The sequence below is a fragment of the Carcharodon carcharias genome, chromosome 2, assembly GCF_017639515.1.
Source record: "Carcharodon carcharias isolate sCarCar2 chromosome 2, sCarCar2.pri, whole genome shotgun sequence".
In the NCBI taxonomy this organism is placed as follows: Eukaryota; Metazoa; Chordata; class Chondrichthyes; order Lamniformes; family Lamnidae; genus Carcharodon; species Carcharodon carcharias.
Genome location: NC_054468.1, coordinates 141,407,031 through 141,422,197, shown reverse-complemented (window position 1 = coordinate 141,422,197; position 15,167 = coordinate 141,407,031). Strand labels below are relative to the sequence as shown.

The 15,167-nt window shown below is 39.4% G+C and overlaps 1 protein-coding gene across 1 annotated transcript in view; it reads left to right on the top strand.

Annotated features, from left to right (window-relative positions):
• Positions 1 to 14,371, top strand: part of igf2r (insulin-like growth factor 2 receptor) — a 227,071-nt gene extending 212,700 nt beyond the window's left edge. Inside the window, exons 45-48 of the mRNA XM_041211704.1 lie at positions 1,670 to 1,856; positions 5,359 to 5,517; positions 8,496 to 8,565; positions 12,992 to 14,371. Coding sequence (XP_041067638.1) covers positions 1,670 to 1,856; positions 5,359 to 5,517; positions 8,496 to 8,565; positions 12,992 to 13,435 — 860 coding nt within the window. The 3' untranslated portion in view covers positions 13,436 to 14,371. The remainder of the gene's footprint in view (positions 1 to 1,669; positions 1,857 to 5,358; positions 5,518 to 8,495; positions 8,566 to 12,991) is intronic.
• The last annotated feature ends 796 nt before the right edge of the window (positions 14,372 to 15,167 follow it).

Genomic DNA, 15,167 nt, shown 5'->3' with positions numbered 1-15,167 from the left:
ATTGATCTCAATTTAGATCTCAAAATAGAAACCATGCCTGTGCCAGTGAATTCTAAACTAGACTTTTAGGCTTATTTGTCTAAAGCTTGTCAAATTTATAATTTGCTTGAGGTCTGGAAGCTGATGACCAGTGCACTCTACAGTTTCCTGTCTTTATATAACTGTCCTGCCCCTCACACCACCAGCAATGTTCTTTGCCTGCCCCTTGCTCTGCTAGCAGTTTTTCCAGGCAATAACAGCCCTAGTAATTTCCCCTGCGATTACTGGGAAATTACACTCATGGTGCATCATTGTTCTCATCATAATGATCCTGTTTAGTTGTCACCTGCTAGCTCAAGGACTTGTTAATCAGCCTTTCTATCCAACTAATTTTCTGCGAGGTCTGTAGCATCAGAACTGCAACATTTTCCAAGGTATGGTTTTTGTACACTCCATATCATTGATCACATATCTTAAACATCCTACATCTCACCCAGCTTGACTTTATTGTTGCATAGAAACTCTTTAGAAATCTGTGTTACAATTGGTTTCCTCTTTTTTAACTTCATTACTTCGGGTCATCTAATGTGTGTCCTGAGTAAATGACTTGACTTCTGTTTCCATGTTTGTTGTTTAGTCATTTTTATTTTGCAAGATCCTCTTGGCTAGTGATTCTCAATTACTCTCTTTGCAATTGATTTGAATCCATACTTCTTGACTTGCCTTCCAAGTATATATTCAGAATGTTTTAATTATCTTAGAAGTTGGGTTCAAAATCAATGGAAAATTGATATGCAATTTAAGTCATCCAGGCCATGTGTCTCAATTAATTCAATGGGCTGGATTTTCAGGGGTGGGGGCCAGGTGCAGTTGCGTGAGGGATGGTTGACAAGTTTGTTGACCTTAACTGTCAATCCCCCTCTGAAACTGATTGTAATTTAGGATGTCAGGCATGTGTAGATTAGTACAGAAATCCTGAAAGTATGCTGTCTGTCACTTAGTACTCTGATATAAGCTGTAGTATGGCTCTTCTCAGAGCCAGGAATTGTAGAAATTAGTGAGAATTTCAACCGTCCCATCCCCGCATTGCCATTTCAAATCATTTAAAAAGTTACAACTTGGTCAGTCAGGTGTAACTGTGTTTTTAACACCAATATGATTAATAAAATTTCATGAACAGAATGCCCAATAAAGAATGATCAGTTGCATTACAGCACCAACCACTGCACGCCACTGAAGGTAAAACTCCACTGTGGCAAAGTAAACCCTGTGCTCGCTTCATCGATGCTTGCAAAATTCAGCCCAATGTATTGATAAGATTGATGATATAATGCACCTTCATCCTATTGCACTTCTGGCCTTTGTCTGTTTCATTGTCCTAATGCAACATCTTTGCAGTGAAAAATCTATTGAATATCATGTTTTCCAATCAATTCCAGCTCTTCCCAGGTGTTTGATAGGGTGAAGCACAAAATTGACAAACAGCTCCAGCTTGAAGCTTGCTCTTAATCATTCCTATACCCCTCCTGTTATGAATCCAAATTGTTCTCACTTAAATCCTCATGCTAACATCTACCTTTGTAGCATGATTGTTAACAGAACTCCCAATGCAGATAATTGTGTATAATATGGAGACCATATTTGTCTTGTATGATTTTAATGTTTGTGTTCATTTTGTTTTTGTTTCCAGATGATGACCTGGATGTAGTTTTCTCTTCAAACTCTGTGTGCGGCCGTGATAAATCCAAGAATGTTTCCTCCACCATATTACTACACTGCAGTGAATCAGCAGGGGAAGGGAAACCAGACTTCCTTCATGAGACTTCAGACTGTCAGTACCTGTTTACCTGGTACACATCAACAGTCTGTGCACTTACGTGAGTTTCTCCAGCTATTTATAGATTTGAGCTGTAAAAGACTGATTTTCAATATTTCTCCTTTTGCATTTTTATATAGTTGCTGAATTTTTAATTGTGCTGGGCAAACAGCCAACTTCATATATTAAGAATGTTCTGTAAGCTTTCAAAAGTTTGAAGCCTCTTCTCACTCAGCATGTATTCACTGGAGTGTTTTTGTAAATAACATACAATTATTACCCTAAAATCAAATTCAAACCTCTGAGCTTCAAGAGGGCCCGATGTCAATTGCATTATTTAAAACATTCGATATAATTGGGAAAATACTTAAAAGAAAATGTCTGCAGGACAAAATTCTGGCTGATCTGTAGAATAACCAAGGTGGAAAGATGAAAGGCATTAACAATTCAGGTGTCTAGATCATGTGGTGAAAATGGAAGATTCCTGCTTGCAAAAAAATCCTTTGAGCAAACTAACATTTCCAAATTTAACAACTCAAAGTAAAACTTTGACCCTTGGAATGGCTGAACGCTTTAAGATTATCTGTGATATATTATCTGAGAGAAGAAACATAGTAAAGCTCTTGCACAAGTGATGAAGTAGATGGGTAGAGTCCATTGTGAGAGAAATGGGGGTAATGGCCTTCCATATTCCATGCTTTGGCCCTAAGGAAAGCTAATTCTGTACAATGAAAGCATCATAACCACATTGTCCGATTTGATAAAAACAAAAAAACTGCGGATGCTGGAAATCCAAAACAAAAACAGAATTACCTGGAAAAACTCAGCAGGTCTGGCAGCATCGGCGGAGAAGAAAAGAGTTGACGTTTCGAGTCCTCATGACCCTTCGACAGAACTTGAGTTCGAGTCCAGGAAAGAGCTGAAATAATATTTCAGCTCTTTCCTGGACTCGAACTCAAGTTCTGTCGAAGGGTCATGAGGACTCGAAACGTCAACTCTTTTCTTCTCCGCCGATGCTGCCAGACCTGCTGAGTTTTTCCAGGTAATTCTGTTTTTGTTTTGTCCGATTTGATGTTGTGTTGGACCACAAAGGTATGATACCACAATGTCTACATGGTAAGTAATGGAATAATACAAACGCAAAACAGAAAGCAAAAGTGTAAGAACGAAAAGTTTTGCTTTCCAGAGGAAATTGTCAACTTGATTATGATCTTCCCAGTCAACACCCTAAATGTGGTTATGAGTGGAGTACTCTCACTCGAGGCAGAAGCTGTGGGCTCATTTTCTATTCCAGAGACTTCACCTCGTATATCTAGGCTGTCATTCTAATGCAGTGCTGAGGGAGTGAGTGCTCTATTTTAAAGGTGCCATCTTTTAGATGAGATATTAAAGCATCCTAAAGTGAACTCAGAATATCTTATACCACTATTTGAAACCAGCAGGGCAGTTCTCCCTGGAGGCTTGGCCAATTTCTCCCTCAACTAACATCATAAAGACGGTTATCCGGTCAGTTGCATTTGCTGTTTGTGGAACAAAAACAGAAATACGTGGAAAAGCTCAGCAGGTCTGGCAACATCGGTGGAGAAGAGCAAAGTTGACATTTCGAGTCCTCATGACTCTTCAACAGAACTAAGTAAAAATAGGGAAGGGGGGTGAAATATAAGCTGGTTTAAGTGGTGGATGGGGGGGGGGGATTGTTGGGACAAGCAAGCAGTGATAGGAGGAGATAACCAAAAGATGTCACAGACAAAAGAACAAAGAGGTGTTGAAGGTGGTGATATTATCTAAGAGAATGTGCTAATTAAGAGTGGAGAGCAGGACAAGCAAGATAGCTCTAGTGGGGGTACGGTGAAATAATCGATGGGTGGAATACATTTAAAAATAATGAAAATAGGTGGGAAGAGAAAAATCTATATAAATTATTGGAAAAAACAAAAAGGAGGGGGAAGAAACGGAAAAGGGGTGGGGATGGAGGAGGGAGTTCAAGATCTAAAGTTGTTGAACTCAATATTCAGTCCGGAAGGCTGTAAAGTGCCTAGTCGGAAGATGAGGTGCTGTTCCTCCAGTTTGCATTGAGCTTCACTGGAACAATGCAGCAAGCCAAGGACAGACATGTGGGCAAGAGAGCAGGGTTGAGTGTTAAAATGGTAAGCGACAGGGAGGTCTGGGTAATGCTTGCGGACAGACCGAAGGTGTTCTGCAAAGCGGTCACCCAGTCTGCGTTTGGTCTCTCCATTGTAGAGGAGACCGCATTGGGAGCAGCGAATGCAGTAGTTGGGGGAAATGCAAGTGAAATGCTACTTCACTTGAAAGAAATGTTTGGGCCCTTGGACGGTGAGGAGGGCCCAAACACTACTTTCAAGTGAAGCAGCATTCACTTGCATTTCCCCCAACTTAGTCTACTGCATTCGTTGCTCCCAATGCGGTTTCCTCTACAATGGAGACCAAACGCAGACTGGGTGACCGCTTTGCAGGATACCTTCGGTCTGTCCGCAAGCATTACCCAGACCTCCCTGTCGCTTGCCATTTTAACATTCCACCCTGCTCTCTTGCCCACATGTCTATCCTTGACTTGCTGCATTGTTCCAGTGAAGCTCAACGCAAACTGGCGGAACAAAACCTCATCTAACGACTAGGCACTTTACAGCCTTCCGGACTGAATATTGAGTTCAACAATTTTAGATCTTGAACTCCATCCCCACCCCCTTTCCATTTCTTCCCCCTCCTTTTTGTTTTTTTCCAATAATTTATATAGATTTTTCTTTTCCCACCTATTTCCATTATTTTTAAATGTATTCCATCCATCGATTATTTCACCGTACCCCCACTAGAGCTATCTTGTTTGTCCTGCTCTCCACTCTTAATTAGCACATTCTTTTAGATAACATCATCACCTTCAACACCTCTTTGTTCTTTTGTCTGTGACATCTTTTGGTTATCTCCTTCTATCACTGCTTGCTTGTCCCAACAACCACCACCCCCCCACCACTTAAACCAGCTTATATTTCACCCCCTTCCTTATTTTTACTTAGTTCTTTTGAAGGGTCATGAGGACTCGAAACGTCAACTTTGCTCTTCTCCACCGATGCTGCCAGACCTGCTGAGTTTTTCCATGTATTTCTGTTTTTGTTTTGGGTTTCCAGCATCCGCAGTTTTTTGTTTTATTGCTGTTTGTGGAAGCTTGCTATGTACAAATTGGCTGATGCACTTCCTATATTCGAACAGCGAGTACTGTTGAAAAATACTTTACTGAATGTAAAGTGCTGGGGGCATTTTGAGACCATGGAAGGTGCTGTATAAATGCAGGTGTGTTTTAGCATTTTAGAACCTACTGCTGAGGTACTCCAGCGTTGAAAAGGCTGAATTACATGCCAAAGTACTTGCACCCACATAAAGAAGATTAGCTTTGCAGTTTGCAAGAGTATTTTTTTATAAAAAGAACTTTATATTGCAGAAATAGGGAGAGTGCAGATAAGGAGCTCTAACAATCAGCAGATGCACTGCAGGACTTTTTTTTAAAAAAAGCACAAGTGTGAACTAACTACTTTTTCATGTTTATACAGGTCTGTCAATCCTGTGATTCCAGATGGTAAGCCACAGGGTGGAGACAATGCCATGGGTTTGTCTGGAAGAAGCAGAGCTGTGGGGGCAGTGCTCAGTGTGTTATTGGTGGTGCTGACTGCCTGTCTGCTCATTTTGTTACTTTACAAGCAGGAACGAAGGTATGAATAAAATAGTGAAAGTGTTGCTGGATTTTATTAAGAATTTTGTTTTAAATGGAACACTGCACATTCTCTCCCCTACTAGTCTGATGCACTTTAAGTTATAAATCGATTAGAAGGGAGAGAAAATAGTTTTCCTCATTAGTGCCAGCCAGGACCATGTAATCTGGAGCACCAGCTCTCAATCTCTCGTGGTGTTAACCCTTCAAGTAAAATAAGATGAGGGAGGGAGAAATGGCAAATTTCTGGAGGACTGGGGAAATTCCTGTCTGATTAGGTTGCACGTGACCATGATTATCCATGACTTATAATTTGACTAGACGATTTTATCAAATCTCCCACCCTGGCACCCTTCCCTTGATATGCTGCAAGGCTCCCCACTCAAACTTGCAAATAATCTTGCAGTAGACTAGGATATCCATGCATGCCAAAAGCTGGAGTGTGACAACACTCAGAAGAAATACTTTCTGGTATCCAACTTGATTCTCCGCTTTTGTATATTATCAGCAAGGTCTCTCGCCTGACTACAGCTATTCATTTGAATATTTATTCAAATCGACTATACTCAGCCCTCTTATAACTTAAACCTCAATCATTCTTTCTCTGAACCTACATTTCTCTGAAGTGACCAACCCCAACTCTTAGCATATCTTGCACACAAGATATGTTTAGGTAATTAACGTTCTCTGCACCTTCTCTTGAAATTGAATGCTCAGCAGATATGGGCATGAAAACTGGGGCAAATATTTCAAGTGGAGTCTTGCATAACAATGTACAATGCTTTTTGTTTTATACTTTTTTTACCCAATTGAGGCTATTAGGCCCCTACTTGATTCTTTGATAGCTTTTTTATGCTGTCTAGGAAGCATTAATTACTGACCTTTGACTAGATCAAAGTCCCTTTCCTCTTTTACTTTTAAAGGATGCCTATCTAGTCTAACCTTATGTGCATAATATGCCATTTCTCTATATTTAAGTGGTATCTGCTGTTTATAAACCCAATCACTTATCTAAATCTGCTTACAATCTACTGATCTCCTTACTGCTAACCCTTTCACATTTCTGTAACTTCAAATTTAATACCTTCCAAGATTTAATAAAAAGTATACAGTGAAGGACACAGCAGCCCCAACATGAGCCCTCATTAATAACTATACTTTTAACCTCATAAATTGGAATGTATTCCCTGTCAATAATGAAGCTAAGTTATTCCCTTGACCCAGTCTAATTCCTTTTTAAAATGTGACTAACATTTGAGCCATCACAGTTTGGAAAATTGAGCAGTAGCTCAGATGGGAATTTCCCATTTCTTCAATAAGTTGAATTGAATCTTGCAATGCTGTTCCTTAAGTCCATTTACATTAAGCTAATACCACCTCAATTACACTTGTTCTGTTTTACTGATTTATCTAAGTGCGCACAAACTGGGATCACCCCACTGCCTTCACAAATCGAAACATGCCAAATACTTGTTTAGTGCTTGTTTATAACCTATTCCAGTGTTTTAAAAGAGTCAGTCTGATTCTTTGTTTCCATTGATTAACTTTGCCACTCATCCTTCTCCATTTTTCCAATGTCTGCTGTTACTCTGTCTAGTTCTTCTAGCTGATTACATGTTTTCTCTTTGCTGACAGTTTGACTTGTACATTTGTATTTTAAGATTAGAATTGAACCATTTCTGCCTGCCTTGTTTTTAGGAAACTTAATAGGAAATAAGTAACATAGAAGTAATGTATTTGGTTACTTTAACGGTTTTGGGTATTGAGACATGCCAAAAGATTCTGTAAGAATAATCAGCATGCAGTCTGGACAACTGCTAGCTGGTGAAGATTATGGAGCCATAATGGCTAGTTCTGGATGACTGTCAAGTGATTTTTTAAATATGTTGGTGTGTTCTGCACTTGTCACCAAATGCACATTTAATGTGAAAAGTCATAACCAGAAATGAATCCAGATTAAGGGGAGCATTAAAATGAAATGTTACAGCTATTAGAACATGAAATGCTTTGCTGCAGACAAAATTTGAAATGGAAACTATTATAAAAGGTTACAAAAAAAATGATATGGTGTAGGTTTTTACCATATTTCTTAGAGTTTCCACTTCATTTTTACTGTCAATAAAGTGCAAAGTAGAGGGTGAATACTTAAACATCAGGGTTAGTCTGTACCCACCTGGACTTAGTTGTAGACTTAAGTGGCACTAGTTAAAACTCAGAAGGAGATTTGTTCTGTCGTGCAAGAAAATCTGAAGAAAATTTCTTATCACTTGCACATAGTTGCCTCAAGTCCCTATGAGGATCTATCCTTGGTTCTCTCCTATTTCTCAGCTCGCCCATTCTTGAAATCTCATCCATGCTTTTACCTGCAGACTCAACTATTTTGATGCTGTTCTGACTGGCCTCCCATTTTGATAATCTTGAGTTCACCCAAAACTTGCCTCCTTGTATCCTAACTTGCACCAAGCCCTTTCACCTATCACCCCTGTGCTTGCTGATCTGCATTGGTTCCTTGTCCAGTATTTCCCTTGATTTTTAAATTCCTCCATTGCTTTGCCTCTTCCTATCTCTGTATCCTCCTTAAGCCTTACAACCCTCATTTCTCTACTGTCTTCCACTTCTGGCCTCTTGCACATCCCTGATCATCATCATGCCATCATTGATGGCTATGTCTTCTGTTGCCTAATCCCTAACCTCGAAATTTCCTCCCTGTGTTTCTCTGCCACTCCAGATAATCCTTAAAACCTTCCTCTTTGACCATGCCTGGCCAAATATCTCATTATGTATGATGTCGAATTTTCTTTGGTAACACTCCTTTGATACACCTTGGTATTTTTTGTTAAAGGTGCTGTAAAATGCAAACTGTAATAATTCTGAAACTACGTTCTTATAGTTATAGTAAAGATCTGATGTGAACGTAACACATTGTTTTTCCCCCTTCAACTTATGATTCATCTTTTTGAATTCTGTTCATTTTTCCAGGGAAATTATTCTACAGAAAGTGACAGGTTGTTGCAGGAGAGGAACTGGAGTTGCATACAAATACACAAAGGTAAAACTTTATAAGAAACAGTGTGTTTGAGGTAAATACAGAATACGGCCTTAGCTATAACATCGAAACCAGGATATTTAAAGGGATATATTTAAAATATATTGAGGTACCAATTAGTAAGTGGAAGTGCAAAGCCATCGAGTAACAGGGTGGGAGGAAAAAAGCTACAATAAGTTGTTTTGAAAGTGAGAAGCTAGTTTACCTCTAGTAGACTGTGACAGAATTTGGCTCGTGTATCCCAGATATTCTAAATGGTTCCACAGGTAATAGATTCATTTTGAAGTTTGTTACTGTTATGCAGGCCAGTGAAGCAGCCGATTTATGCAATGCCAGGTCCAACAGGAAAAAGAAATTGACTGATTTAGTTTGGATTTATTGGTTGAGAGAGAGAAATGATTGGGGCATTGCTGTTCAAAAAGTGCCACTGCTCACCTTTACTGCTCACTGAAACAAATAGATGTTAGTGTAGAGACTCATGCCTTATCCAAAAGGTGGTACTTCTGACATTGCCGCATTCCTTCAGTACTGCACTAAAGTGGCCTAGATTGCATGTTCAAGTTTCCGAAGTGTGGCTTGAATTCATGATGTACTAACCCCTGCTCCTGATCTCCCCCTGCCAGCCTCGATCCAGCTCCTGATTGGCCCCACCATTTATATGATCTCAGTTGCTATAGTACCCAAATACTCAATTGGACTTTTTTTGTTCAGCTGGCCTAGTAAGGTAGATTCAGGCCCAATATATTTTAGTGTTTAACCCCCCTTATTTTCTAAGCATAAACTATTATATTGCTGAAAAAAGACATCTTGTCGAGGCTTTTCATCATGCACTCATCAGGACGATTCACAAGAACATCAGATGTAAAGGGGACAACAACTTATACTGCATCTTGTCGAGGCTTTTCATCATGCACTCGTCAGGACGATTCACAAGAACACCAAATGTAAAGGGGACAACAACTTATACTGCATGAGAAGACAGTGCTGATTGGTTGGCAAAAGAATCAATCAGCACAGTCTTCTCGTGCATTAAAAATTGTTGCTCCCTTTACACTTGGTATTCTTGCAAATTTCCTGATGAGTGCAAGACAAAAAGCTTTGACAACATGTCTTTTCTTCAGCAATACTCAAGTTCTGTGCCATCAGAGGACTATTCATAAACTCATTGTTACCTTTTGACTTTGTTGCCTTTTGTGTCAGCCTTGTCTACGAAGGCAGACTTACCTAAGTCGGTGCATCATGAATTCAAGCTTCACTTTAGAAACTAGAAAAAGGAGAGGTTCAGGGAAAAGAGGTAAGCTGTTGAAACAGGATATGAATAAACTTCATGTAAACCAGGTTGGCACCAGGATTCTCATGGGGCAGATCAATATGGTAATGAGTAGGGGGTAGAAAATCAAAATAAACCAAAAAGAAATTAAATTACTAAGAGAAATATGAAATAATGTAATTAATCTGTCAAGGTGCATATATTGAATCTTGGTAACATTTAAGGAAGGATGACTGAACTCAAGGTTGTTGTGTCAGTAAGAAACTATAATAAAGAAATCTTAGGAACATGATTAATGTCAAAAGATGGAGATAAATATAACATACAATAAATGGTTTGGAGTGTGGGAGGGATGGGAAAGGAGGTGCAGTAGCTGTATGGTAAAGACACCTATGAGACAAAGGAAATCACCCAATTGGTGCAGGCTAAACTTTCCAACTGCAGTCTGTCTGGGGATATACACTAATAAGGGAGCCAAGAGTTCTAAGTTCAAATTGAAAAGCAGAACACTGCAAATCTGAAATATAAATGAAATACTCATTAGTTCAGACAGTGTCTGTGGAGAGAGAAACAGAGCTAACATTTTAGGTCAATGACATTTCACCAGAACTGAGAAAAGTTAGAGATGAAATAGGATTGAAGAAATGGGTGGATGGGACAAGGACAAAGGAAGGTCTATGATAGGGTGAAAGATGGGGGAGAATGAATGAAGAAGAGTTGGTCCTAAAGGGTCATGGTGATTGGGCAAGAAAAACAGAAGTTGTGCGTAGAGCTGGTGTGGTGCTGTCTGAAATCAAAAATAAGAGGAAAACCAAATCAAACTCCAGTTAGCAAAATGTGACCAGTGGTGCCCTGCAAGGATCTGTGTTTGGGCATCAACTATTCACCATATTTATTAATGTAGAATATATGGCTTTCTATCCCATCATCTAAATTTACAAGGCTACGCAGTATTGCAAACAGTGGAGGTGGAAGCATAACATTACAAAGAAACATTGATAGATTAAGTCAATAGGCAAAACGATGGCAAATTCATTTCAATGTAGGCAAATGTTAGGCCATCCATTGGACCTAAAAAGGATAGAACAAGATGCTTTTTAAATTGTGAAAAGTTAGAAATAGCAGGGATCCAAAGAGTCTTGGGAGTCCAGTACAAAGGTCATTAGAATGTCATGAAAATATTCTCAATGGCTAATGGAATGCAGGCATGTACAGAAAGAGATAGAAGTCATCTGTCAGATATACAAAGCATGGTTAGACCACATCTGGAATGCTATGTGCCATTTGGCTACTACACCTTGGGAAGGATATATTGGCTGTGGAGGGAGTCAGCATAGATTTACCAGAATGATACCTGGACTCCAAGGGTTAAGCTTGAGGAACAGTTAAACAAACTTGGGCTGTATTTCATGGAACTTAGGCAGTTGAGGAATAATTTGGCCACAGTTTAAGATATTAAGGGAACAGATAGAAACAATTTCTGTTGATCAGACCAGTCTCGGAGTAGGGGAGCATAGTGTGTAAATTAGAGCTAAATCGTTCAGGAGTGAAATTAAGAAACACTTCTACACACAGCAGTAATAGTTTGCAACTCCTCTGCAATGGCAATTGAGGCTAGATCAATTGTTAACTTTAAAACTGAGACTGTTAGATATTTGTTAGCCCAAGGTACTAAGAGATATTGGACTAGGTCATTGATCCGCCATGATCACATTGAAAGGTGGAACAGGCTTGAAGGGCTAAATGACGGTTCCCTATTCCAATGTTCTCCTGAACAATGCCTTATTTCAAGCTAAGCCACAACTGTTGGGCAAGCAGATATAGATACCAACTGATAAAGGCAATTTCAAGACCAGTCTTAGGCAGCATTTCTTCATATGGTGATCTATATTTAGAATGGTCTTCTAGTGGAATCAAATTCTGAAGTCATTTAAGAGCGTAGATGTGCTATAATTTTGGGGTGTTGGTGGCTGGGTACCCTTTTGTAATTACTGGGCATTGACCTGCTTGGTGCACTGCCTATGATTACACACCAGATGCATATTGAGAGAGTGGAATCTCTCTTGGTTTCGGTACATGGCAGCATTAATATGTGGAGCACACAAAGCAATGTGCGTCCAGTCAGTGGCAGTCTGCCCAATGGGGAAGCCTGCCATCTGAGAAAATAATTGATTAATCCACCTGCTTGTCTCAGGCAAGAAAGAATGAAATGTTAGCTGCCTTTGAATAGAGAGCCTCAATGGCCCCTCTAGTGCAACAGTGGATGGCAAATTGAGTTGTTGCCAATGCCCCCAACACCAGCCTGGAAGGAGCCAGGCGCGCACACGTTCATCACCATGGTCACTTTCATAGCGACTGGCAATGTGGCCCTCGCCCTGCTGTTCAGTTAGAGTTGTGGCTGCAGCAGATGACAGATTTCAGTGAGGGCTTCCATCTGAAGTACAGATATCTGAGGCTTTTCTCTCCGCAAGATTCAGGTAGGGAAATGGTTCTCTGAATACCCTGGGCAGTTATGCCTCTCCTGACAGCTTTAATCTTTCTTCCACCCTCCCACCCCTGGCCAACCAGCCTCATCCCCTACCCTTCTAGCACTGTTCTGTGTAGCCTCTGTTCATTCTCCCAGTCATGCTTAATTCCTGGAGGAAGACCTACTAGTACACTAATGTCCAGGGTCTGGGAGCAACTGGTTTGTGCAGAAACCACAGAAGTCTGCAGAAACCTTCTATAGATCTTTGAAACGTGAAATGACTATAATGAGCTTAAACCGTAGCAACAACCTAAAGTAATCATCCTTCAATTAACATGTAGGCAGTTGATGACCTATTTAACTAGTGCTGGTGGGGGATTCTTCTTGCAGCTAAAAGTATATTCATCTGGACTATTGAGCTACAAAATGGCAGTGTTCGCATCAAATCAGTATTGCATACTGTGTGAACAATTAGTAGAATCCATTCACTTGTTCCCACTGGCTGGATATCTGTCTTTTGCTATTTGACCACGGGTGTCCAGCAGCTGAATGACCTTTAAAATGAGACTAGTTGAGGCTGTTGTATTTGTGTACACACTGTAAGGCAGGGCTGGAACAGTGCAACAAAATACACTGGCTAATATCTCAGTAAAATAAGGAAAGAAAAGTAATTTTATTTTTTTCTCTCTCAGATTAATGGGGAAGAGGAAGGTGATGAAAATGAGACTGAATGGTTGATGGAAGAAATCACAACGTCTGAGAGTGGACTGAAACCAGCAAAAGAGTGCCAGCAAAATGGCTTGAACCATGTTGTCACAAAAGCTGTAAATGATGATGTTTTTGGTTCATTCCCATTGGATGATCAGGACAGTGAAGATGAAGTTTTGACCATGCCACAAGTGAAAGTCAACTCAACTAGAACAGGAGAGTCCAAGACCATGGGCAAACCAAAGCAGTGGCATCCAGAGAACAAGCACTTTCATGATGAAAGTGATGAAGATTTGCTTGGTTTACATAATGAAAGAAAGGAGAGAAAGTCTAAATTAAAACCTCAAATGAAGCAAAACAGGCCAACAAATAATGCCACAAATGTAACATTTCATGATGACAGTGATGAGGACATGCTGAAGGTTTAACCATTGTGCCTATCTATTGACAGCCTGATGGGACACCCAACCCAGCAGACCTGGATGGGAGGAGCCTGCCTGTCATTTACTCTGCTGAATGTTTGAATAACCCTGCTGATTTTTGCAAATTAAACGCAAGAAGGGAACTGCATAAACACTCCTGATTGTTTACAATGACATGTAAAGAGACAAATCTTTGCTGATTGCCTAGCAATTGCCTAAAGGGTATTTATATATTAAATAATAAAGCTTGTGCACATGGCCATTTCTTTGGGGCAATAATTATTGCATCCATGAATTGCAAAGAGCTCTGTGATGCTTTCTTTAACTTTTGACTTGACACTTTTGAAAACATGAAGGAGAACAGAGCAAAAGAATATCTGTTACTTTGCAGCTCAGTATCTTTTGATTAGCTTCCATGAAGCACTGCCCTTTTGCATTCATATTTATTGGAAGTTAAAAAGAAGTAGCAATGGTTAGTGAATACTGGTACTTTGTTCATCCTCCCAACCAGGAAAAGGTACTACAGGTGATGTAGGGAAATGCAGAGGGTTTGGATATAACCATTTGGAAAATGATTTCTGACCCATATGCAGAAAGGAAACATTTGACAAAAGACCGTATAATATTGTGAAAACTGTGCTACATGCAGGTATAAAAGTTGATAGGATATGTTAAAGATGTATCAGCTCTAGTCCTTTTGCACGGCCCTTCTATGAAGTATATTCTACAATAGTATTGTCCATATTTGGTTGGTACCAAAGTGCAGCAATGTGTTGGGCAGGTGTTTTTTTTGTATCTATTTCTGGTTTGGGTTCAAAGATTTTTTAAATTATTTTCAAATCAAAGGTATGTGATTTTTCTTTCTACAAAAGGTTTGATAATTTTGTTGTAATATGAAGCACAACACCCATTTCAATAAAAGATGAAAATATTCCCATTCTAGTTATGCTCCATGTAACATTTTGTCTTGTCATTTCATCACATTAAATGCTCCATCCTTTCAAGCCCTAAGAAAATGTTAATGTAAAATTTAGAGCAAAAATCAAATTGCAGCATTTGAAACCTAAATTTATGCATTTGCTTTCTTTAATAAAATAGTTGTAGGCACATTCAGTTTTGCAGACCCTGACTTAATTTAATTCAGTTTTTGGTGATATTTTGAAGGGAGGGAAAAACCCAGCAACACTTGATAAGCAGTTTAGATGTAGTGTTCAGATAGTAGGATGTTATGCATTTGTTCATATTAGTAATATCATCCAGACTTTGGGAAGTGCAGCAAAAGAGTTTTGAATGTATCCATGTCCATTCTGCTTAAACAGCTTTTAACACTCATCCTTCAGCCCAAGCAATTGCACATTTTCAGCTGAACCTCACTCCCAGGCATTGGTATTTATGTTAAATATAGTTACATACCTATATTGCTTTATTTATTAAGTTCTGTTTTAATGCACCACAAATCAGTGGAACATCCTATTAATGCTCACTTCTGTTTGTAGGATTCTCTTTCGAATCTAGAGTACACTCCTTGTTGAATGTTATTTTTCAGTTGCCAGTTGCCTATTTCTCTTTCCTTCCTTTATATACACATGTTTCTCTTATAATTCAGACCTTTCGTCTGTTTGCAGCCAAAGCCTTTGTGTTTACCTGGTTCCTTTTTTTGTGTCTTCACTTCCTACAATCTTCTCCATCTTTGATTACATCATTCTAACAAAAATGAATTGTAAGGATAGCAAATGTC